Source organism: Osmerus eperlanus, chromosome 2 (assembly GCF_963692335.1).
Source record: "Osmerus eperlanus chromosome 2, fOsmEpe2.1, whole genome shotgun sequence".
NCBI lineage: Eukaryota > Metazoa > Chordata > Actinopteri > Osmeriformes > Osmeridae > Osmerus > Osmerus eperlanus.
Window position 1 is genome coordinate 14,297,518 of NC_085019.1, and position 24,870 is coordinate 14,322,387.

General features: G+C 41.1%; 1 protein-coding gene across 9 annotated transcripts in view; it reads right to left on the bottom strand.

The window, feature by feature from the left end:
• Positions 1 to 24,870, bottom strand: part of spag9a (sperm associated antigen 9a) — a 161,779-nt gene that overhangs the window by 120,432 nt on the left and 16,477 nt on the right. For 8 of the 9 annotated variants that reach the window (XM_062453359.1, XM_062453378.1, XM_062453321.1 and 5 more), the window contains exons 2-5: positions 19,086 to 19,206; positions 17,656 to 17,726; positions 17,465 to 17,553; positions 17,125 to 17,275 (exon numbers count right to left, since the gene is read on the bottom strand). In XM_062453359.1, the coding sequence (XP_062309343.1) occupies positions 17,125 to 17,275; positions 17,465 to 17,553; positions 17,656 to 17,726; positions 19,086 to 19,206 (432 nt within the window). The remainder of the gene's footprint in view (positions 1 to 17,124; positions 17,276 to 17,464; positions 17,554 to 17,655; positions 17,727 to 19,085; positions 19,207 to 24,870) is intronic. The other variant, XM_062453368.1, reaches the window with a different exon arrangement.

Consider the following 24,870-nt stretch of genomic DNA (forward strand, 5'->3'; position numbering starts at 1 on the left):
CTCATGATATCTTGGGACATCCCGTGTGTGACTCATAATAATTTGTGATAATAGCCGAATTGATGCGGCCGCCATTTTGAATTAATTGAAAAACGTTTATTTCTCTACTCCTCCTACACATGTTGTCCAATCTTCACCAAATTCAGCAGAGATTACCTAAAGACCAAGCCTCACAAAGCCCATTACATGGTTTTTTAATTTTCGAAACCGTTTTCCCGGTACAGACAATCAAAATGTGCCATTAAGCCAGCAAACAGGAAGTTGGGTCGTATCTCAGCAAATCTTTGATGGATTCACACCAAACTTGCTGCGTGTACTCGTCGCTCTCTTCTGAGGATGTCTAAAATGTTTTCTGGGTCATTTGACTGCTTGGCCACCTCATACAGTGACAATTTGTGAAGAATGTACATTTTTCAATGGTTCACAATGTTTTGGAGGAATCCGCCATTGCTGCTTGCAGCTATATTTAGGATTCCTCCGTAAGGAGGAAAACCTATTGTTATTGTTAGTTTTATTATTATTAGGATTCCTCCATAAGGAGGAAACCTATTGTTATTGTTAGTTTTATTAGGATTCGTCCGTAGGGAGGAAACCTATTGTTATTGTTAGTTTTATTATTGGGTGTGCTTTGCCTTCGGCAAGGGCACAACCTTTGTTCTCTCACATATATATTTATTATTTATTTTTGCCCCCCTAAATCTTCGTCAATATTTGGCCTACATAGACAAAGTGGGTGTCAAAAGTTTCGTCTTGGTAGCGATTGAGTTGCTTGTATTTTTATTTACGTTCCGTTGCATGGTTTAGGCTCAAGTTAAGTTTTTGTGGCGAAAAGTGAAGCTAACGGTGGCTAATTTGCTAGCCACAGTCACTGACGTTACTAACGTCACTACGTCACTAACGTCACGAAAACACGCGTGACTACCTGTAGCAGAACATTCGTTTCGCATCTGTTAACTTGGGGGATAGCTAGGCTAACGCTTTACTGCAAGGCAGCTGCAGAAACGTCACAAGCAAAGAGGCCAGGGTGATAACTATTTACTCATTTTACTTTGTGATGTGAAACAATTGTGAAATGTAATGTACAATATTAGCTAATATTATTAAGGAAGTAGGCCCACATCTACTTTTGGAAACGGTAGTCTACTATTTCACTGAAGCATTAGCATGACATTAGCCTCTGTTGCCCGGGCAACACATACTACAGTGGTCTATGATGCATCTGTTTTCAATCGTTAAAATAAACATTCCTCACAAATACATTTTCGTTGTAGGATTTATTATGACATTAGATTACAAGTAAACGATTTGTTGGTGAAATTATCATTACCTGTGGTTTCAAACCAGTGTAGCTCATTGCAACGCTGTAGCCTACGCGAGACACTACAAAAACATCTACACAGCTGTAGGAAGTCAAACGGCGACAGAACATGTTCGGCACTCCCCTTACTTAAATCAAAAGTCTAACTACTAACCTGAACTTCATTGCCACAGCCTAAACTTTGTCAATCTGTTCATGAAAATAATTAATTTCAGCCTAAACCGTACAACGGAACGTTAAATCCAATTCAACCAACGCAATCGCTACCAAGACGAACACAACAGTAGTCTAGTAGGCTACTGTACCGTAGTAGTACAATTTACCGGGACAGCTTCTCCACACAGGGTTATATCGCATTTTGCGTTGCTACTGACAATGATCGCTAACAATAAGCTTTTTGTGAATGAGCGTTTTTCCAATAAATAAATGTCAATCTTATTTACGTTTTTGGGGGCATATTTTCAGTTAGCAGATGGTACTGTTTGAATCGCGATTCTATCTTCTGCCGGTAACGTCGTAGAATAATCTTCAAAGGGGGTTCTTTATTAATGAATGAATGCAATGAGTAGGCTAAATGCCTGAAAATATGACGATAAGGGAAAACTTAAAAGGACGTTTAAATCATAGAGATTAGGTCAATTTTTACACCGGTCTGCCAAATTTATTCGTTTTGATTCAACGATGAGGCTGCCTCTTGCAGGGGAAATGAGAAGAGATCTATTTCATTCTACACTTCACTCGTATTTTCAGTTGTAAATGAGCAGCAAAAAAAAAAAAATGCTTTTAAATCTATGTAATCTTTATAAATAATAAGTATGAATTTTTATATAAAATATCATTTGTAAAAATGTCATTCAATAACGGACCCCTGTGCAACCGACGTAAGCAAGCACACCCTACAATTTCCCCAGAAATTGTACCCTCTCTAGTTATTATTATTATTATTCTAGTTCCATGGGAGTCAATGGCAGCCCCTAGAACCCTTCGATAACTTTTTGTTAAATTTGGCACACTCATTAAGGACAGTTCCGTCAATACCTACACCAAGTTTCAAAATCGGCAACAAAGCAACCAAACAGGAAGTTGGATCAAATCTCAGCAAATCTTTGAGATGTCAACACCAAACTTGGTATGATGACTCGGAACCCTCTTCAAATCAAATCAAATCAAATGTATTTGTATAGCCCTTTTTACACGCAAGCATGTCACAGAGGGCTTCACATATGCCCATAGAACTGCCCCTCAACCAACCTAAACCCTCAAGGAAGACAAGGAAAAACTCCCAAAAAACTCTCAACAGGAGAAAAAAAAATTGGAAGAAACCTTGGGAGGAGCAATTCAGAGAGGGATCCCCTCCTCCAGAGACGGTTGGTGGGAGAGAGGAGCAGAACACAGGCTAAACATAGTCATACAGTGTCGATGGGTTTTTAAAACACCAAAATCCATTATTCAACTTTATAGATGTAGGACAGGACCGGGAGACTCGCGACCAGGTCCAGCGTTGGCTGACCGACGACCAGGCAGGTGCTGACAACTCAAACCCCCCACACCACAAGGGATGTGTGTGGGGGGGATAGAGAGAGGAGAGCAGGGATTAGAGAATGCCAGGAGCAGCTAACAGTTACAGTCATAATAGAATGAGATCCCCACTGGTCAAGTGTGGACTGGTGCAGCAATTTAACAGAGCAAAAAAGGGGAATTTGATGCAACCCCACACACCAAGACAGCGACAGCCCCCCTCATTTGGAACATGAAATCTGTTCCAGGGGAAGAGAACTCTAAAATAAGTTATACTTAAAGAATAAGGATGGAAAAAACCCGTCCCCCGTTGCCTCCAACTAGTAACATACTTACCTTTAACAGTCGTAGAATTGACTAAACAATAACGTTTTTAACCTAATTTTAAACGTCGAAACAGTATCAGACTCCCTAATTGAGACGGGTAGTTTATTCCAGAGAAGAGGCGCTCTATATGAGAACGCCCTACCTCCAGCTGTTTTTTTCTTAATTTTGGGAACCACCAGATAGCCGGCATCTTGAGATCTAAGTGTCCTTGCAGGGCAATAGGGTGCAAGGAGACCGGAGAGGTACAGTGGTGCCAATCCATGCAGAGATTTGTAGGTTAGTAGTAGAACTTTGAAGTCAGCTCTGGCTTGGATAGGGAGCCAGTGTAGAGAGACAAGAGTAGATGTTATGTGATCAAACTTTCTTGTTCTGGTCAATAGTCTAGCAGCAGCATTTTGCACCCGCTGTAAATTTTTTAGGTGGGTAATTGGGAGGCCAGAGAACAACACATTGCAATAGTCCAATCGGGACGTAACAAATGCATGTATTAGTTTTTCGGCATCATCCTTTGAGAGAAATTTTCGTATTTTGGCAATATTACGTAGATGGAAAAATGCAGTTCTAGTAATTTGCTTAATATGGTACTCAAACGAAAGGTCTGGGTCCATTGTGACTCCTAAATTTTTTACTAGCTGGCTTTGAGAGACTTTGACGCCGTCTAGGTCTAAGGTCAGATTGGAAAAATTATTTCTATATTTTTTAGGACCGAAAATTTGAACCTCGGTTTTATCCGAATTTAGAAGAAGGAAATTTGCAGTCATCCAAGCTCTCAACCTAGAAACACATTTTTCCATAGCATGTGGAACTTCTCCAGACTTTATAGACATATATAGCTGAGTATCATCTGCATAACAGTGAAAATTTACCCCAGAGCTTCTAATTAGGTTTCCTAAAGGCAGCATATAGAGAGAAAATAACAGAGGGCCTAGAACTGAACCCTGTGGTACTCCGTATTTTACAGTGGAGCTCCTGGATGAGCAGCCATCATAGTGGACATATTGTGATCTATCGGATAGATACGATCTAAACCACTGAAGTGATGTACCAGAAATCCCAACATAGTTCTCCATACGTTCCAAGAGAATCTCATGATCCACCGTGTCAAACCCTCTTCTGAGGACGTCCACACAATTTGGTGTCATGTGATCACTGGGCGTGGCCGCAGGAAGCAAAAATTTGTTTTGGCCAATAACTGTTGATTTGTTTGCCTTTATTAAGTGATTCCTTTGTGTCATGATATCTTGGGACATCCCGTGTGTGACAGATGATAACTTGTGATAACAGCCGATTCGATGCGGCCGCCATTTTGAATGTGTGAAAAAACGTTTCTCTACTCTTCCTACACATGTTGTCCAATCTTCACCGAATTATTATTAGATTAGATTATAGATTATCTTCAGACCAAGCCCCACAAAGGCCATCACATTATTTTTGGATTTTCGAAACCGTTTTCCCAGTACAGCCAATCAAAATGTGCCGTTAAGCCAGCAAACAGGAATTTGGGTTGTATCTCAGCAAATCTTTGATGGATTCACACCGAACTGGCTGCATGCACTTGGAACCCTGTTCTGAGGATGTCTAAAATGTTTTTCTGGGTCATTTGACTGCTTGGCCACCTTATTGCTGCTTGCAGCTATATTTATTATTATTTTCCCACCCCTAAGGATTCCTCAATATTTGGACTACATAGACAATGTTGGTGTCAAAATGTTCGTCTTGGTCACGATTGCGTTGCTTCTTTATTATTATTTTCCCACCCCTAAGGATTCCTCAATATTTGGACTACATAGACAATGTTGGTGTCAAAATGTTCGTCTTGGTCACGATTGCGTTGCTTCTATTGGGATTTACGTTCCGTTGCACGGTTTAGGATGAACTTACGTTTTTGTGGCAAAAAGTTCCTTGTGTCAACAAAGGGTACTCAGTGCTAGCCTATGTCACAACGTCAGCACACGTTAGCAACGATGCATGGACACAACGTGCATAGATGTGTTGTTGCACAGCGAGTATCGTATCGTACCGTGGTGTACTAGCTGCATCATACATGTACATTTAAGCAAACTTAAATGCAAACTTGCATGTACAGTGTGGAAGAAATTGCGATTTCCGGTGTGCTTATATTATTCACTAATCAATATAACTAGTCATTGGATACTAGTTAGTATGTTCTCATGTAAGCTTGCTATTAATAAGAGTAGATTGTGTCTATGTGTCAGGGTTAATAGATGTTTGTGATCAGGAGAAAGTACTGGGTCAACGTCCTTTGTCATGACTACAAGGAGAGCGCCAACTATGATCTCTCTAGTCTGAGTGGTCATGTGTTGGGAGCTGTGAATCTCTTCCTCTGAGACTGTTGTAACGTCATTACTGCCTGACTGTCACTATCTATGTTTACATTCCTGTGCCCTATAAAAGATGGTCCTCCGGCTTTCAGAGCTGAGAGAGACATGATTGAGACCTAAGCCTGGTGTTGTGTTGTCATTTATTGTCAGAGGTCTGGTTCTCTCCCAATCTGCAGATTGATAATACTTATTAAAATCCAGAACTCAACTGAACTTAGTCACTCCGTTTATGAAGAGACGGACAAAATGCTTTCTTCATCAATTGGCGTTGTCGAGCAGCAGGATTGCAGAACCAGATCCAGGAGAGACCCACGGCAGCACCAGTATAAAGCAGAACCCGTGGTGCACAAAACTAAATGGTAAGGGGATCCTTTTCCAAAACCCCATTCACGGACTGCTTTATGCTTGGTGCGCCTGCTGTCCCTCTGCGATGCTGGTAACGTAAACAATTTAAGAACCTTTTATTGTGACGTTCAGTTGGGAGCCTGGTCTTAGCAGACCAGAGTCTGCTAGGCCTCAACAGGAGGAAGATAATATTTTGGTTTTGGTTTAGTAAATTTGGGTCATTAATTGACTTGCTATTTTTACTTTGTCTTGGTCAGAGTTGGCAAACTCTGATAGCGTACAAGAACTCTGGTCATGTGAAGTATTGAAAAAGTATGTAAAACAATCTGTGTTCTTGATCTGAGGCAAAGGATCTGTTAAGAGAATACGTCCCATACTCTTGATCTGGGGAAAAGGATCTGATAACAGAGAGTATGGTTTTACAGATGCAGACCAGGGGTGAACCAAACAAGGAAAGGTATGTGTTTCTTTTAAAATGCACGTTTACAGCTGAAAACTTTAGTTGAACAGAGATCTTATGTTGGTTTTAATTGTATTAAGTTGAATTGTAACTGTATTAAGTTTTGTGTTGGGCTTTTCTCTTTTGAACAGAGATCTTATTGGGACTTTTATTTTGGTTTGAATTGTAACTGTATTAAGTTTTGTTTTGGGCTTTTCTTAAGACCAAGCACAGTAGGTGGGTGGTCATAATGTATCAGGGTCACAGGCTTTATGCGAGAGACCAACTTTTAAGGGTAAAGTGGTTTTAAACAAGTTAGGGATACTTTGACAATGTAAAGGGGCAGTTAGGCTTTTAACTGACAAGCTTGGCATTTAATGATCAGCGAGGGACACAATCAAATACTAAGGGAAAGATATAGACTGGCTGTTTATGAATTAACTTGTCCCTTTTAAGCACGAATTGTGGTTATTTTGTTACTTATGAGGTAACGGAGTTGAGGAAATTATTGTATGCGCGTTCCCAAAGAGTTGGGTCTTTGAAGGCGCGTCCCATGATCGAGCGCCGGAGGGCGAGGATAGTTTGGCTTGAAAAAGGCCATATTTGTAGTTCACTACCACATGATATTGTAGTTCTTTTATTCTTCAATATTGTGACCGTTTTACAGTGCTATGAGATTGTGCGACTGTTTTATAGTGCCATGTGATTTTGTGACTATATTCTAAAGTGCTGTGTGATTCTTGCTGCAGTAAATCATAAGAGTTGCCTACATAGCCTACCGTTATGAGATTTGTTACAGATACTTTGTATTCAGATACATTGTAATTCAGTATGGGTAATCTAGCTTCCAGTACAGGAGCGATAGAGACGTTGTTAGTCCAGCCCGATATATGATTTGATTTACATGGAATTCAAGCATTGTCAAGCATTGAGAGATGGCATGCGTGGATTAATCATGACCCGAGACATTGTTTTCCGCTGGAGTGAACGTTTGATGTAAAAAAAAATATATATATATAGGAGAGTTTAAAAGCGGTTTTGAAAGACAAGGAAACAAGTCGGACGTGTAAACAATTTGTCAGCTGGCCAATGTTTATGATATGGTTAACTGAAGCTACGAGACGACGTGGCATTGTCTATCTTGAGAAAATACAATCAGATCAAGCTAAAACTGATTCTGATAGAGAAGCAAGAAATGACCCGGAGCGTCTTGAGACAGAGAAAAGATGATCAGACTGAACAAAGTCATAAAGTGAGGGAACTCAAGACATTGCTCGAACATGTTAACATGAAGTTGCTTGAACAGACTAACAGTGCCAAAACTAATTGTGAGAAGTCAGTAGTTGTGAAACAGGCTGAAGGTAGCGCTAATTCTCAAGGGAAACAAGAGAGTCTACCAAAGATTTGTAGCCTATTTACCTACGATGAAGATGATGTTGTTGCTATGGCTGTGGCTATGCGGAGGAGAGCCAGAGAAAATGCATTATTAGGGGAAGCAGCGGGTCAGGTGCAGCCAGAACAGAACCTACAAGAGAAGGTTTATATCACAGCAAAACATGATGGGTGAGGTTAATCAGGAAGGCCTGTCAGTTGAACCCCCAGGTATCAATGAACCCTATGTGTGCATATCCAGGTCCTGATGTATGACTGACAGCCTATGTACCTTTATCACCCATGGTCAGTGACTGAGCTGAGGAAGCTAGGAAAGGGATTTCCTGACATGAGAGGACTCAGCAAAATTTCTAAGAGATTTGCAAATAGCTATCAATGCCAACATACCTACTTTTATTGATTTTAATCAAAGCTTAGAGGGTGAACTCCAGACCGGTATGTTGAGAAAACTTAAAGCATAGGTTTCTGATGGTGTTTAATGGCAGTAATACTGGAGGGGTGTTGCTTGACTGGAGCAAAGTGTATGATCGCAAACAGAAAAGATGAGGATCCTACAGATGATCTGGAAAGACTTACTAGGATTTTTTTTTGTTGAAAAAAAAACATTATGGTTTTACAGCAGCTGCATCCCCATGCCACTTTATCATGTGTTCATATGTGGATTGATTCCTGAACTCCAGGTAGAAGTTAAGAAACAGGTTCTAAATTGGGAGAACAAAAACTGTTTATATGATTATGGATTATGTCAAACATAATTGTACATTGATGCAGGAGAATGCAGGAAAGAAAGTTGAGAAATTAATGACATTGCAAATGAATGTTTTACGGAGAATAATAATATGTACATTTAATTTTTTTTACATATTATTATGTACATTTTTCAAAGGTTCAAATCATTGAGGTTAGAGTCCTCTAAAAAATAGGGTTAGAGTCCCTGAGGTTAGAGTCCTCTAAAGTAAAGAAAAAAAATAGGCTCAAATCCTTGAGGTTAGAGTCCTCTAAAAATAATAATAATAATAAAGAATACGGGAGGCAGAGAGATTCTCTTTTTCAAGACCCAGAGCTACTAGGTTAGCCAGTTCAACAGTATACAGTACCCAAATCAATGATGATAGTGGTAGTTTCTGGGGTTCCTGTGGACACAACTGTCAGTTAGCTCTTATGGGTGGATAGATGGATCTTTGAAAGATGAACGTATTTGTACATTGTATTGAAGAATGTATTTCTTTCAACTATGTAAAAGTAAGTAACAAGTAAATCTGTTGGAAAGGAATTTGTTGTGCAAACTGAACCAAAATGAAATGCACTACTGACTTTTTCTTATCTATTCCTTAGGATAAAGAACACTTGGCCTAGCAATCCCATACACAACCCCCAGCAGTGGAATGCAGAGATTTTAGCGACCGCAGATGTGGCCTTGCTAGAAGCTGGGCCTGAGCAACTGTGGTCCACACACGCTTATCATATTGGGTGCATTAAGAATGCTACCCCAGTTGTTATCATTGTTTGTAGTACGACTCTTGAGAACCGTACCTCAGTATGCTAGTAATAGAGAAGCAGGCAAAGGTATTGTCCCAGTTATTGATGCTTTGTTGAAACAAGGAGTCATAGGTAGACTTAAGGTCAATTTGATCCTTTAAGGCTAATAAAATACTTGGAAGTTTATTATGGGTTTATAAGCAGGTAATGCCTGTGTTATAAATCCTGTTGTGCCTAACCCTGTTACTTTCTAGCTCTGTGAATGACTATTGTTTGCTTTCTTTTCTGTCCCCATTGCAGAAGACAGCCAGTATCTGTTTGCATTCACGTTTTGCCAGGTCCACTATACATTTCAGTTCTACCACAGGGGTACACCGAATCACCTACGTTGTTTAGTCAAGCATTACGTGAGGACTTCCAGGATGTCACCTTAGCAGCCGGCTCTACTCTGGTGCAGTATATTAATGACCTTTTTTGATATGTTCTAAGAATCTTGCCTCCTGCCAACAGGACACTATTGCTGTGCTACAGGCACTGGCTGAGAAGGGCCACAAGGCCTCAAAGGCAAAACTGCAGTTATGGTCTTAGGAGGTCAAGTATCTGGGCCATACACTCAAAGGTACAGAGCATCTATTGACGCCTGATAGAGTGGAGGCCATCCGATGGATACCGAAGCCTAGAACACCAAAACAACTCAAGTATTTTTCTAGGTTCAGCCGGGTATTGATGTTAGTAGATCCTTGATTATGCTGTGTTGGCTAGACCTCTCCTTGATTTAAGGAAGGAGACTGATACTCATTTGTTGTGGAAAACTGAAGCTGATAAATCATTTGTATCTCTCAAGCAGGCCTGGGCCCAGGCGCCAGCTCTCGGTCTGCCAGACTACACCAGGGTGTACTGACCCAGCAGTATGGTAATCTTAAGAGGCCTATTGCCTATGTGAGTTCTTCTTTAGATACTGTGGCAGCAGGTTTCCCCCCGTGCTTACGAGCAGTCTGTGCTTACATTTACATTTAGCAGACGCTCTTATCCAGAGCGACTTACAGTAAGTACAGGGACATTCCCCCTGAGGAAAGTAGGGTGAAGTGCCTTGCCCAAGGACACAACATCATTTGGCACGGCCGGGAATCAAACTGGCAACCTTCAGATTACTAGCCCGATACCCTCACCGCTCAGCCACCTGACTCGCCACTGTGCTGCGGCAACATGTGTGGAAGCAACTTCAGATATAGTGCTGGGGTCGCCCTTGGCAGTGATGGTTCCTCATGCAGTAAGTGCTTTTCTGTTACGCACCAAAACTCAACATCTGTCAGCCACTAGAGCTACAAAGTATGAACTGTAATTGTTGACTCAAAGTAACATTACAATACATAGATGCTCCCCATTGAATCCAGCTTCATTGTTGCCCACCCCTGATGATGGTGAACCACATGACTGTGAGATGGTTGTCGATAAAGTGCTAACACCCAGACCTGATATGTTTGACAAACCTATGGATAATGCTGAACTTGTGTTGTATGTAGATGGATCTTTGTCCGGAGCATGGGATGGCTCTCTAAACTCCGGATATGCGGTCTGCACGGACAGTGAGACATTCAAATCTGGTAAACTGTCTCCACAATGCACTGCACAGCAGGCAGAGTTTTGCTTTGACAAGGGCATGTTGTTTGTCAGAAGGCAAGGTCGTAAATATTCACACTGACTCAAGGTATGGATTTGGAGTTACTTACGATTTTGGTGCCATATGGCGAGAAAGAGGTTTCATTAACTCCTCAGGTGGAGCAATCAAGAATGGAAAGATGATTGATAATTTGTTTTCTGCAATACTACTACAGAGAAAGCTACCTATTGTTACTAAGTGTGAGGCTCATACTAACAATACAGATGTTTCAAGAGGAAATGCTAGAGCTGATTTAGCAGCAAAGGCTGCGGCCAACTCCTCTGATGTGTCCCAGGTCTCTATTTGTTTGTGTCTCAGCAACCGGAAACACGCACTCCCTCTCCATGTTGTGGCGGACCTTCGAGCCGCTGCTGATAACACTGAGAGGGATGATTGGTTATCTGTTGGCTGTGTGAAAGATTCCATGTGCATTGTTCCCTTGGTTGGCTCGCATGGCGCACGGATGTGCCCATACGAGCAAGGGGGGTATGGTCTCAATAGTAAATACAGATTGGTTTGCACCTGGTTTTTCCACAAAGGCTTAGCAACATTGTACTCAGTGTCATATTTACCAGCAGCATAATCCCGAAAAGGGACCAAAGAGAAGAGACGCAGCCCACCCACCACCAAGTGGTCCTTTTATTAATTTACAAATTGATTTTATGCAGATGAACAAGTGTTGTAATTTTGAGTATGTACTTGTAATTGTTGACATGTTCTCGAAATGGTTAGAAGCCTACCAATGTCGGAAAGTTGATGCTACCACGATAGCCAAGATTCTTCTTATTAGAGATGTGATCTGTAGATATGGGATCCTCACAAGACTGTCCAGTGATAAGAGGTTCACATTTCACGGGTCAAATTGTTCAGGAACTTTGTAAAGCGCTCCAGATCAACCAGCATTTTCACTGTCCCTACCACCCACAGTCTGCAAGGGCAGTGGAGAGGCAAAATGGAACTTTGAAAAACAAACTAGCCAAGATATGTGAAGAGAATGGCCTAAAATGGCCTGATGCACTCCCACTAGCTCATATGGCCATGAGCCCAGAGGAGGAATGGACTTTCCCCACACAAAATAGTTTTAGGGAGACCAATGAAATTGCCTGTCTCTCCCCCACTATCATTGAAACAGATGGATATCCACCAGATGGATGATACAATGTTAAACTTTTGTTTTGCCCTAACTAGAGCAACCAGGGTTGTGCATTCACAGGTGAAAGCTGCCCGCTGGGGAGCCATGTCATCCCTATCAACCGGGAGACTATGTGAAAGTGCACAAACGGAGGACTGCCCTCTCACCGAGATGGACCGGTCCATACCTGGTTTCTCTTGGTGACTCACACAGCTGTAAAAGTGGAAGGTCGTCCGACATGGATTCATGCAACGGAGTGCAAAATGGCCCCTCCACCGATCAACACGGTGGAGGGTCCCAACGGAGAGCCAGGGGCCGGTGGAGGAGCAGGTGCACCTCCAAATGGTGCCTGCTCCAACTTGTCATTTGTCTCATCCCCACTGGGTTACTCCTCCAGGGGTACACCAAGGGGGGTGGAGACCCGTTTGCAGCTGATCCGGGAGCAGGTTCCAGTCCAGCGGACCGATTTGAGCCAAAACCAGGATCCCGCCATCCAGCACTCCAATCCAGGGGCACTGAGAAGGAGGTCCCAAAGAGCACCCACCCGGAGGTGTTGAAGACGTCGAAAGGTGAGTCACATGAGGAGAAAGCCAGAGAGGGGCTGCTGTTGCTACCATGCCTCTCTCCCCCATGTGTGATTCATGAAGCAGATGACAGCACCCAGACGGGAAACCAGAGAGAGGAGCCTGGAGAGGGGAAGACACTTTCAGTCTTCCTCCGGCATGAAGCAGATGACAGCACCCAGAATGGGGACGAGAGGATACTGTGGTGGAGGCCCTCGGTTGTTTCAAGGAAACCGAGGCCGCTGCCGGAGCTACGATGAGAGATGAGATCCAGACATACTGACGCACACACCTGACAGACATTTACTGATACTGGACGCACAAGTCCACAGACATCGCATACATGAGCCACACCGAGAGTCACTATTGCACGCTCCCAATTATACTGATGTGAACATTGAGATTCATCATAAAGCACACATGAAGAACAATCTGTACAACACCTTACCGTGGACGGGAAAAAAATGACTGGACGCAGCATTAGAGGGGACAGACCTTGCAGGGTTTGTGGTTAGAGTCACAAGCATTCTGGAGGTTATCCAGGGATATCTGTCCCTCTGTCAATGGCTGATATGTGTAAGGTCAAGAAGTGGCCTTGTGTAGGGTTGGATGTAACAAATGTGACTGTTCTGTCGAACGAGTCAGTCATCTCTTGAATATGCCCCATCTGCATTGTTTTGTGTATGGCATAGTGGTACAGTGAGAGTGAAAAAATACATGCAAGGATACGGTTTCTATGTATGCTCACACTCTACTGGATGATTTGTAAGTTCAATTGTATCTGAGTTCAATGTTACTTGTCCTGTATACCATTTGGGCGGGTGACATAAATTCCTGATGTTGCTGACTGCTATTCCTACACTTTTAGCATACTACAGAATATGTAGTATATGGTTTATTTAATGTTTAAATAATTATGGGAAGGTATTTGGGAAAATACATGTAACCACACTGTGGTATGTATGCTAACAGCCTGTTGCATGATTTGCCTGTTGCAGATGGACCTGTAAGTATAAGGGCATCACCATTTTGGGTTCCTCGTGCAGCTAACAATGGCACCATGTGGGTATGTGGTAAGAGTGCTTATTATTTCCTGCCGGCCAACTGGTCAGGAACGTGTTACCTTGGGTTTATTGTAGGAGCCCTCAGACCTGTAGATGGGTTGCCCCTGCACACCTTTCCCAAACATTGGTGGCACCGCCACAAGAGAAGTATTATTAATGCAGATGCTAAGAAGCTGGGATCACATCACGTGGATTCAATAGTACACAGTCACTTTTCACGTTTTTCAGCTGCCATTCTCCCTGTGTATGGTGTTATCACTGCCTTTAGAGATATTAGGAGCTTAGCAGTAGGGTTGGAGTCCATTGGTAATGAGACAGCCGACGCCTTAACTGCGGTTGCTTCTGAGATGAAGGCCATGAGGCAGGTAGTGCTACAGAACCGTATGGCACTGGATTATCTGTTGTCAGCTCAGGGAGGTAGCTGTGCTGTGATAGGTCATGACTGTTGTACTTTTATCCATGATGAATCTGCTAATATCACAAGTATGGCTGCTCACATTAAAACATAATGTCAGCTTTGGGGGAACCTGAAGCTAGGAATTGTGCTGACTTACCTCCTCTGTTCAGGGTTTCTTTTTCGACTATCATTCAAATAGGAATCACTGGATTGGGCATGTTAATCGTTGTTGTGCTGATTGTGGTTTGCGCTTGGAAGATGTGTACTGCCTGCTGTGTACAGTGCTGTGCAGTAGGCTCTCGTAAGGCTGCCTGTAAGATTATGGTAGCCCAAATCAAGCCACAGACAAAAGCAAGCAAGACTGATGATAACTTTATTGCCCTGGGAATGATTGAAATGTCTGATATGTAATCTCAAGTACCAAGTGACTATGTAATAAAGATGGCCATTTGCCTCCTTCTATTTTCCAACTGATATACAATGCTGTATGCAATGTGAATAGATCTGTCCTTGACCACAGATCAGTTAACAATAAGTAAAGATGGTTACTTTATTACTTTTTATACTGTTTGAAATACTCTGAATTTAATGAACAGTGTTTGACCTATACCCTGATGTGTTGAGCTCACGAGAGCATGACCAGTGGGTATGTCCAGCAGAGAAATATGCCTATGTTTCTAGAACTATTGATAAACTGTCATTATGCTGTTTGCTTAAAAAGTGAATAGCTAGAAGCTGGTTCTTTTGTGGGGTCTTAGGAAATGCCTGTGTTACTAGGATGAATCAGAGGTCACAATATCGCCAAAGTGTATAATGCCATGCAACTTTGAACAAGGAAAATAGAAGGAGCGTTAAGGTCATTTCTGGGAGCTCTATCTTGAGAACTAAGCAAAAAGCTATTCACTTCATTGACTTTGTACCTTTTCACCTGTGATTGGGTACTACCTAATATTTCTTCAAATCCTATAATCATGTATGCTGTGCTGAGTAGTTACAGATACTGTATTGTTTGATTGTTAAGGTTTTTAAATGGTATGACACTTGTGAAATGTAAGGCACTACAGCAGGCCCCAGATAAACAGTTGATGAATGGTTGTGTTGACGTTAAAAGTCAAAAGGGGGGGACTGTGGAAGAAATTGCGATTTCCGGTGTGCTTACATTATTCACTAATCAATATAACTAGTCATTGGATACTAGTTAGTATGTTCTCATGTAAGCTTGCTATTAATTAGAGTAGATTGTGTCTATGTGTCAGGGTTAATAGATGTTCGTGATCAGGAGAAAGTACTGGGTAAACGTCCTTTGTCATGACTACAAGGAGAGCGCCAACTGTGATCTCTCTAGTCTGAGTGGTCATGTGTTGGGAGCTGTGAATCTCTTCCTCTGAGACTGTTGTAACGTCATTACTGCCTGACTGTCACTATCTATGTTTACATTCCTGTGCCCTATAAAAGATGGTCTTCCGGCTTTCAGAGCTGAGAGAGACATGATTGAGACCTAAGCCTGGTGTTGTGTTGTCATTTATTGTCAGAGGTCTGGTTTTCTCTCCCAATCTGCAGATTGATAATACTTATTAAAATCCAGAACTCAACAAAACTTAGTCACTCCGTTTATGAAGAGACGGACAAAACAAAGAAACGGCTTTCTTCATCAACAGTAAGTAATGTAACATTAAACTAGAGAGGGTACAATTTCTGGGGAAATTGTAGGGTGTGCTTGCTTGCGTCGGTTGCACTGGGGTCCGTTTTTTAATGACATTTTTACAACTGATATTTCTGTATATTTTATATAAAAATGCATAGGGCCTACTTATTATTTATAAAGATTACATTTACAGCTCTATGCAACTCACGGTCACCCATTCATGATAGATAAGGCTTAGGGGCACTGTCTGCTCTGAGCTACACTCGCGTAGGTTATGCATGACGACACTCATATCAGTCACATTTCGTAGCACCTTCATAGGCTCCACATACACGCAACAGTCTCATACATTTCTCGTCTGGCATGTGGTTTGTGTTGGGGAATGCGTTCGCTGCTCTCTGCCCGGATGTCGAGACGGTGTCTCAGGAGATGGTGTCTCAGTTGGGTGCGGCAGGGAACCGCTGCGAGCACAACCATATGCCAAATCCAAGTATTACGATAATGTATTGTAATGTGTGCAATAAAGTATCAAGTAAATACTACTACTGAGTCCTTCTGCCTGAACCAACAGCTAATTCAGTGTCTCCTGTCAGTGACGCTGCATAAGCGCACATATGTAAATCGCCTGATCACTGTAGTATTTCAGGACTACAGATTTCCTACCGCTCAACACATTTATTTATTTTACATTTTTTATTTGACCAAGCTTTTAATTCCCTTAAAAGGAAGGGTATCCAAGTTTTACGAACCTATCAATTTCGGCAATTTTGAGTTTGAAACACATGAACGCGCTGCCTGACTACTGCCGAGAGGTAGGTAAGACAAGTAGTCTGTCCAATCATTGCATTCGGTCCGAACACTGTCCAATAATTTAGTTTGGGCCGAACAAAATTATTGGTTGTGTTTATTACAGTCCAATGACACCCCCAGATATCGGATTTATTTAACCCGTTAATGAGTAACATCACAAATATGTGATTCGAACATTCAAATAGAATATTTTCCAATAGACAAAAACGATGCGACAAACGCTTTAGTATGGTTTTAAAATGTACTAATTAGAAGGCTAGCAAGTAACACTGCATGGTAGTAGCATTGCTACGAGTTTAATGCTAGGTAACTTAGCCCGGCAGCTATGTAAGCTAGCTAGCTACCATTTTTAAAAACATTACTTGAGCTGTGGGGACCGTCGGAAATATTTGGAACTCACTAATCTAAAGGTTAATTTCACTGTCGAACCATTAGATTTACAGGTTGCTATAATGATGTGAAGTTTATTGCAACAAATATGACAAAAGTATCTATTTTTTTATGTCAGAGGAAGGAAGAGGATTGCCCAGTGGCTCTTGACTGGGTAAGAGCTGATGCCTAACACAGGGACCCGGGTTCTTAACCAACTTGCCTATTCCTGCACATGTTCCCCCTCTCTCTCTCCCTGCTTTCCTGTCTTTTCCAACTGTCCTATCAATAATATGATTTATTTTTTATTTTTAAAGCGCCAACCTTGAGGCTGGCGTTGGAGCGAGGATGTGCCAGGTCATTAAACCTCCATGACTCTGCACCAGGGGTCCCCGTCCTTGCAAGGGGCTCTGGGAGGAGAGAGGAGCCCCCTCCGGATACGGGAAAGATCCCCAGAGACAGGGGGCGCTCTTTTCTGCAGGAAATAAAACATAAAAAACCCGCCCTTTCAAACGACAAAACGTCCATGCAAAGCATTCAACAGGTGGTGGTTTGGAAGTGGTTATCCAATAATGAATGACTAAAAGACCCAAGATCTTCATTGAAATTTGACATATTTCATGTTAAAAAGTCATGACCATCATGGCCTGGGGTCAGAACTCACCTGACTCTGCCCAGTGTTCCGGAGTCGGAAGACTCATTCTGCTGCTGGAGTTTGATTCTCTCCACGTGCTCCATGTAATTGTGGATCATCTAGAGACAGAATATAACAAGTCAGTTAGGAAACTTAACATTTAGCAATGTCAATTAAGTTTGACCTCCTCCACTTTCCCTTCCAACCCCATCCCCATGTACCTCTGTGTGTCTCTGATGGAGTGAGTTGAACTCTTTTTTCAGCTCTGATTCTCGCTCCTCCAACCTGCCAACTGAGAGGACAGCAGTCTTTGAACAGTTTTTGTTGCTGTACACAGATCACTGTAATACCGGTCCACATTATGCTGTGTAATGACTGCAAGCCACCACTAGATGTCCCACATGCATAGTACAATTACAGAGATTTGTGTTGGTGTGTGCTACCAGTGTGAGGACTCACAGATCTGAAAACGTAATCTCTGTCAAGTGATTTAAAAAGGGACAATTTAGGAGGTGACAAAAACATCTAATGCCTGCATTAGCTTGTCAGGTTTAGCCTAAGCCAGGCGTAAAGCTGCTCCACCATCTAGAGTGTAGAATAGGAATCAACTACAGCAGCTAAACCTGTCCATCATCTACCTGTGTTGTTGGCACCAAATGAGTGTTTTGAGACAGTAAGATGGTGACACGGTGCTGTATCAATGGATACATAATAATAATGTGTTACTTTAGCAGATGCTATACAGTACAGGGGACAATCGCCACGCTTCTGTTCCTGGCTGCCTCTGACCCGGGGACAACAGCACGGCAGACAGCTGAGGAACTCACTGCAGTACTCTCTAGCCAGGGGAACTAAATGCTACACCACAAGTGCGATACCTGCACTGGCTAAACTCCTTGTCGGACTTCATAACTAAGCTGGTAGTAGTGATCGACAATAATATTGTTTTTAACTGTGTTGAATACAAACTTTTAATTTGTGTATTGTATATGTTGATGATTGTAAATTTCGGGGCAATTCATTTTTTACTGCAAGGCCGAAGTGTTCGTTGTATGGTTTCTTCTTACCAATAAATCATTAACAACCATGTCTCCAGGGTGCGGTGTGCTTGTACTTATGGCTCTTAGTCATATTTCATATTGGCATGAGATTCCTATGTTTGGATCTAGACTGACCAGGAAATGTTAACAGTCAGACAGAAGGAATGTGCTCATGTTAAATTACACCACTTATCTGGATTTCACTCACTTGTTTAATATCAGTTTAGTGAACAGATGTATACTACAAATATTAAATCGAAAGATCTAAATTACACCGAGTGTAGCCATGGATTCATTTATTTAACCAGCTCAGTTCAAGGTGTATAAACACAGGTCAACTCTGTCTTGAGAGACACAAGTAGATGCTTACGAAACCGCAGGGGGGTAGCAAGAACTTGATTAATCAAAGCCCATCCACTCGTAAAGTACTAAGTAGGATAGAGTCTGCAAACAGCATGATGACCAATGAATCATTTACCCTTAACTGGGCGTGGCAACAGGGCAATCACAGATGGTTAACTCATTTTGATGGAGCTCATAACTTCACATGGTATGTATAGGTGATTGAGTGAGTGAGTGAGTGAGTGAGTGAGAGTACGGTGCGCGCTCACTTTGGTCTACATAGTTTTTGATTTTGAGTTCCAGCTGGCGTGAATTGGACTCCATTCTGCCCATGTGGTTCTGAAGGTCCTTCTTCTCCTGCTCCTGAGTGTCCTCAAACTCGATGAACTTCTGTTCAGAGACACACACAGACAGACAGATTGAAGTTAAAATAGATTGCAAAAGAAGACCCATTAAGACACTCAGGAGACTAAACCCTAACCCTGGACCTCTGTACATGAACTCAGGGTTATGTTTTCCATATTTCATGGACAGTTCAATGGCTATAAAAAGCAAAAACTAAAATCAACATGGTGATGACCCCACACAATTTCAATGCAAGACCATTAGCACTTCAATCACAATGTGCTCTGTGAGAAGCAAGTTGAGTGTTTTATGGGCCAGAGGGAGAACTGAGAGGCAGAATATCGGGACTACTTTGTTCTCACTAAAGTTAAGGATCTCTTCAACATCCTCTTGGCGTGTCAGAGGAGTGTGTTCTGAACAGGAGGGATTGTGAGCTGAGCTGACAATTCCTGACTTTAATCCTGACTTGAAAAAAGTGTGTGTGTGTGTGTGTGTGTGTGTGTGTGTGTGGTTTGTGTGACAGGAAGTTGAGAAAGTGTCAGATTTAGGAATAAATGCATTGATATTTTTGTACCAACCACCCTCAATATCAATTAGCAGACTGTAAGGATAGCCTAAATGTTGACACAGTTTACATGGTGTTACAGAATAATCTGCCAACTCTCCGGGTGGTATTTTTAGCAGCTCATTCCCATTCAAACATACCACACAACAGGGAAATCCTAGAAAAATAAGATAAAGGTTCAGGGTGTGACAACAGGTCTAAGTGAATGCAGAGCAACCAAACTACATAGAGGTTCTGTCTAAGCCATCCTGGCCGTTGAAGCAAAGGATCACATGACCTGGAAATCTATTTCCCAAATTATGGGCCTTACTCACTTCTATTCTAGGGGTAGGGTAACAGGACAAGCATACAGCAGTGTCTGTATTAATTTGGTGTTGTTTTGGCGTGTTTGTGTGTGGTTGTCTCACTGCTTCAGTGTCACTTTCTCAGCTCAGAGGTGTAAAATACCACCACATGCTGTGGTTGCTCTAAAGCCCAGAACATGGGAATTTAGAAAGACAGACGGTCAGAGTCACATCCATTGACTGTAAAAAGAATAGACAACGCGTCTCCGCTTCCTCCCACTGTAAAAAAAAATGAAGGACCCACCCATACACTCGCCCGAACCAAAACCATATAAAAAGAGAGTTGCGACATTTCCATAAACTTCCATTGTTATCGAAGAATGCAGAAGTAAAGCGTGTCACATTCGAGTTCCAAACATTGTATTTTCCAACGTTCAACCCCATTCATTTTCAATGTTTCCGAAGCAAGTTAGCTGGTAAATTGATCAAATTACCGTATTTTTCGGACTATAAGTCACTCCGGAGTATAAGTCGCATCAGTAAAAAAATGCTTCATGAAGAGGAAAAAAACAAGTCGCACTGGACTAGAAGTCGCATTTATTTAGAAATGTATTTCACAAAATCCAAGACCAAGAACAGACATTTAATATGTAAAGGCAAGTTATTCAACTACACAATAGCACACAGAACAACAGGCTGAATAGGTGTCCAGTATGTTAACGTAACACATTAACAGTTATTCAGCTACACAATAGCATAAAGACAGGGTCGTCAAGTTTTATCAAAAGCTTGGAGATTCCCTTCCCCCAAGATGAGCTTTCACGTGTGTTCGCGTCTATTGTTGCTTACCAAGTAAGGAACGTACGGTCGCCTAGAACCGTCACTCGTGCGACCACTAATGAATACAACGTTAGCAGGACAACTTGACTGGCGTTGCCTTCTCAGCGTGAGAAATGCTAGGTGTGGCGTGAGAGCGTGTGAACGGGCTTAAATGCGTGTGTCTCACGGTCACGGTGAGGCTTGAGAACCCTGAATAAAGAACATACCTGGGAGGCTGAATAGGCTAAATTAACATAACAAGCTAGCGAGTCCAACAAGCAAGTTACCGGTAAGCTAGTTCACCAAGCTCCCGATCTCATTCCACATCACTGAATCCGTTGAACTCGTTGGTTCATGTCAGTCAGTATGAATTAACATTTAAAAACATGTTAAATTATATATATTTTGATATATAAGTCGCACCTGACTATAAGTCGCAAGACCAGCCAAACTATGAAAAAAAGTGCGACTTAGTCCGGAAAATACAGTACTGCATTTTTTCATATTTCAACACATTAGTGGACCTCTTATCAATTGTTATTATTAGTATTTTATATAGCCAGCTTTAGTTAAAAGTAGTGGTGGGCATAGATTAATTTTTAAAATCTAGATTAATCTCACTGTAATCTTGGCGTTAATCTAGATGAATCTATATTAAAATAGCTAATTTGAATTCCGCCGAAGGCATTCAGAATATGTGTGCTACCCAAATAATGACTAAAAGTAAGTCTTTGAGAACGGGTTTCTGAAGCCAGGTGGCGCATTAGACCAGCTCATCTCCTGTTTCCAAAATGCATCACAAACTGCTTGAGAAAGCTGTTCTACTATGATAATTGGTGATGAAAATAAATTATGTTCAATAAGATATACTTGTGTTTCTTATATACTAGTGTAATAATTGGATCAATACGCTGTTCCTATTGGTCCAGAAGACGTTCTCAAAAGTTAATAAATCCGTTTTTATAACTCCTGAAAGTTCGCAGAGGTAAATAAACGTTTTTACGGACCTAGCAACAATTGGTTTCCTTGGAGATGTAGCCATTGACCTTAACAACGTGGAATCTGCTCGGCAACAAAGTAGCCTAAATTGCCTTAAAAAACTCTAAAACAACCAAATATGTTTTTTGCACAGGTCCGCAATCCGTGTATCATTCGTTCTTTCATTTTTCAATTGATAAACCAAAAATTATTTGTTTTTCCGTTATTCAATTGAGAAACCAAAAACGAGAAACCAAAAACGATTGTTTTTCTTGTTATTCAATTGAGAAACCAAAATCCAAAAACCAAATCCAAAAACGGGGCACTGACCGAAAATGATTTTGAAATTTTGTTTTGGGTGACCCGGAAGTTGTGACCCAAATGACTTCGTGTATTCCACTAATGTCTCTTAATCTAGATAGCCTACTCAAACAATCATGGAGCACATTTTTTCGGTGAAAATAAGAGAAATTATGAGTGCCACTGAATGCATTTGATCATTTTATTAACATTGTTGGCATGAAAAACACAAGTACAATACATACAACAAAATATACACTGAAAGTGCAAACATTCCATTTCAAGTTTGGGATCTATCTACATTCTTCCTTGTGTTTTCTGGTGGACGCTCGTTTCCATGGTTTCTCGCTCTGGTTACACTGCAAACTGCGCGCAGCCAACGGGCGTATGAGTAACAACTTCCGGGTCACCAAAAACACAATTTCTAAATCATTTTGGGTCAGTGCCCCGTTTTTGGATTTGGTTTTTGGATTTTGGTTTCTCAATTGAAAAACAAGAAAAACAATCGTTTTTGGTTTCTCGTTTTTGGTTTCTCAATTGAATAACGGAAAAACGAATACTTTTGTTTTTGTTTATCAATTGAAAAACGAAAGAACGAATGATACACGGATTCTGACCGAAAATGATTTTGAAATTTTGTTTTTGGTGACCCGGAAGTTGTTACTCATGCGCCCGTTGGCTGCGCGCAGTTTGCAGTGTAACCAGCGTGAGAAACCATGGAAATGAACGAAGCGTCCACCAGGTCCGTGTACTTTGTGGCCAATGGATTTTCGTTTTGAAATTAGAAAACCAAAATCGGGAAAAGAGCTGTTTCCCGACTACCATTTAGAAATAGGAAAACAAAAAACGGAAAACTACCCATTTTCCGTTTTTTGTTTCGATAATAGAAAACGGAAAACGAAAAAACGACCCGTTATCTGATTTTCTTTGATGTGCTTAAACATGCAAATCGGGAATTAAAATAGTGTGTGGAAATCTCCTTTCTCAATTTTGCATAGATTTTAGTGTTGTGACACGGAAGTTGCTCCCACGAGCTTGACAGTCACTCTGGTCCACATATTCAGTATGTCAGCAGAGGGCGCGCTGCCATTTGTATGGAAGCAAATCAGTGACAATGTTTTGAATTTTAAAAGGCATTGAATACTTTGAATAATTTAAACACCGAATTCACATATTTCAATGAAAAAAAAAAATGACCCAAAAATTCAAGACTCAGCAATTCAGGTTGCTCAAATTCGAGCCCCCCCAAAAAATTGAGCCTAAAAATTTGTATCTTAACAAATTTGAGCCTTATGGAACAATAGGGTCATTGTAATCAATACACTCGAAAAAATAATTCAAGGGACTTGTAAATGTAAGAGTTAAATAAAGGTATTCTTGTTTAAAAAAAATACTGACTCATTATTATGAGTATTTGGGTTAACTGTATTAAAATTCATGAGTGAATCTCAAACAGCAATCTTTGTTTAAAATGTACATGTTGTAAGTAAGTTTATTTAATAAAAAGAAATGATGATTTGACTGACAGATTACAATGTTTGGATTTTTGAAATAATTACTGTATGTTTCAACAACATTTTTAAGAATACACTATGAATAGCAATTATTTTTAAGAACTACAATTATTTGACAACTCAACTCAATATATTTGGAAACTACTTAACAACTTAAAAGAATGAGTAAACGGGTATGAAGTGACGTCATTTCCTAACGGTTCTGGGTCAGACAGACGACACGGAGACGTTGCTTGGCGGGCACAGCAACTTGAAGGTCTGACTGGACTCCACCGCGACAAGACCAGAAGTTGAAGTAAGTAACATTTAACACACATCTCAGTTACAGAAGCAACAACTGAGCATGAAATATCAGTCGACCAACATTAGTGTGACATCGAAGTCATTCTTTGGCAAAGCTAATTTGACTTGTTAGCACACTTTAGCTAGCTAGCTAGCAAGCTGAGTCTGCACGTGCTATGCGTTTTCTTCTGAAGGCTACAACTAAGCTTACATTAGGCAGTTATATTACATACAGTTTAACATTAGACTCTAACTTGTATAACTACAACACTTTTGCACCTTGTCGGCCTACGTTAAGTTGGAGACAGGTCTGAAAATAAAATATTTTTTACTGCTGAAGTCAATTCAGTTAACGTTATAATATGTGAAGTTAGGCCTTAACAAATTGTCGGAAAATATTCAGGTATATGCAAGGCTAATGTTTCTTTTTCTTTTAATTTTTTCAAAATCAGAGACCGGGTAATACCACAAAGATTGGTCTCTTTGAAGTTCAAGCTTCTTACCTAATTACCATGCCATGTTGATCTTTAAATCTCACTCAGGAGGAAATCATGCATTGCTCTGGCATAAAGGAGCAGTATTCATTACTTGCAATTCATGACTGAAGGTTGTTCTTAAAGTTAATTTTAAGTTCAAGAGTTGTTATAATCCTTGCTAAATATATATTTTAAATACATTTCAGATGGAAAACGGCTGATCAAGAAAATGTGAGGTGAGTTACCATTTGTTTTTGTAAAAAAAAAAAATGGGGGGGGGGGGGGGATTGTCTTTAGTCTATCAACTTTTATGGCAATAAAAGGTTTGTATCTCTTTTGTTTCAACATATGCTTAACTTAAGAGACGGGACAGGAATGTGTGAGAAAGAGGGGAGGACACCAACAAAGGACAGCAGGCCATATTCAACTCAGGTCACAGTGGAAAGGACTGAGCCTCAGGACACTCTCCACTAGCCACCGGGGCTCCCTGA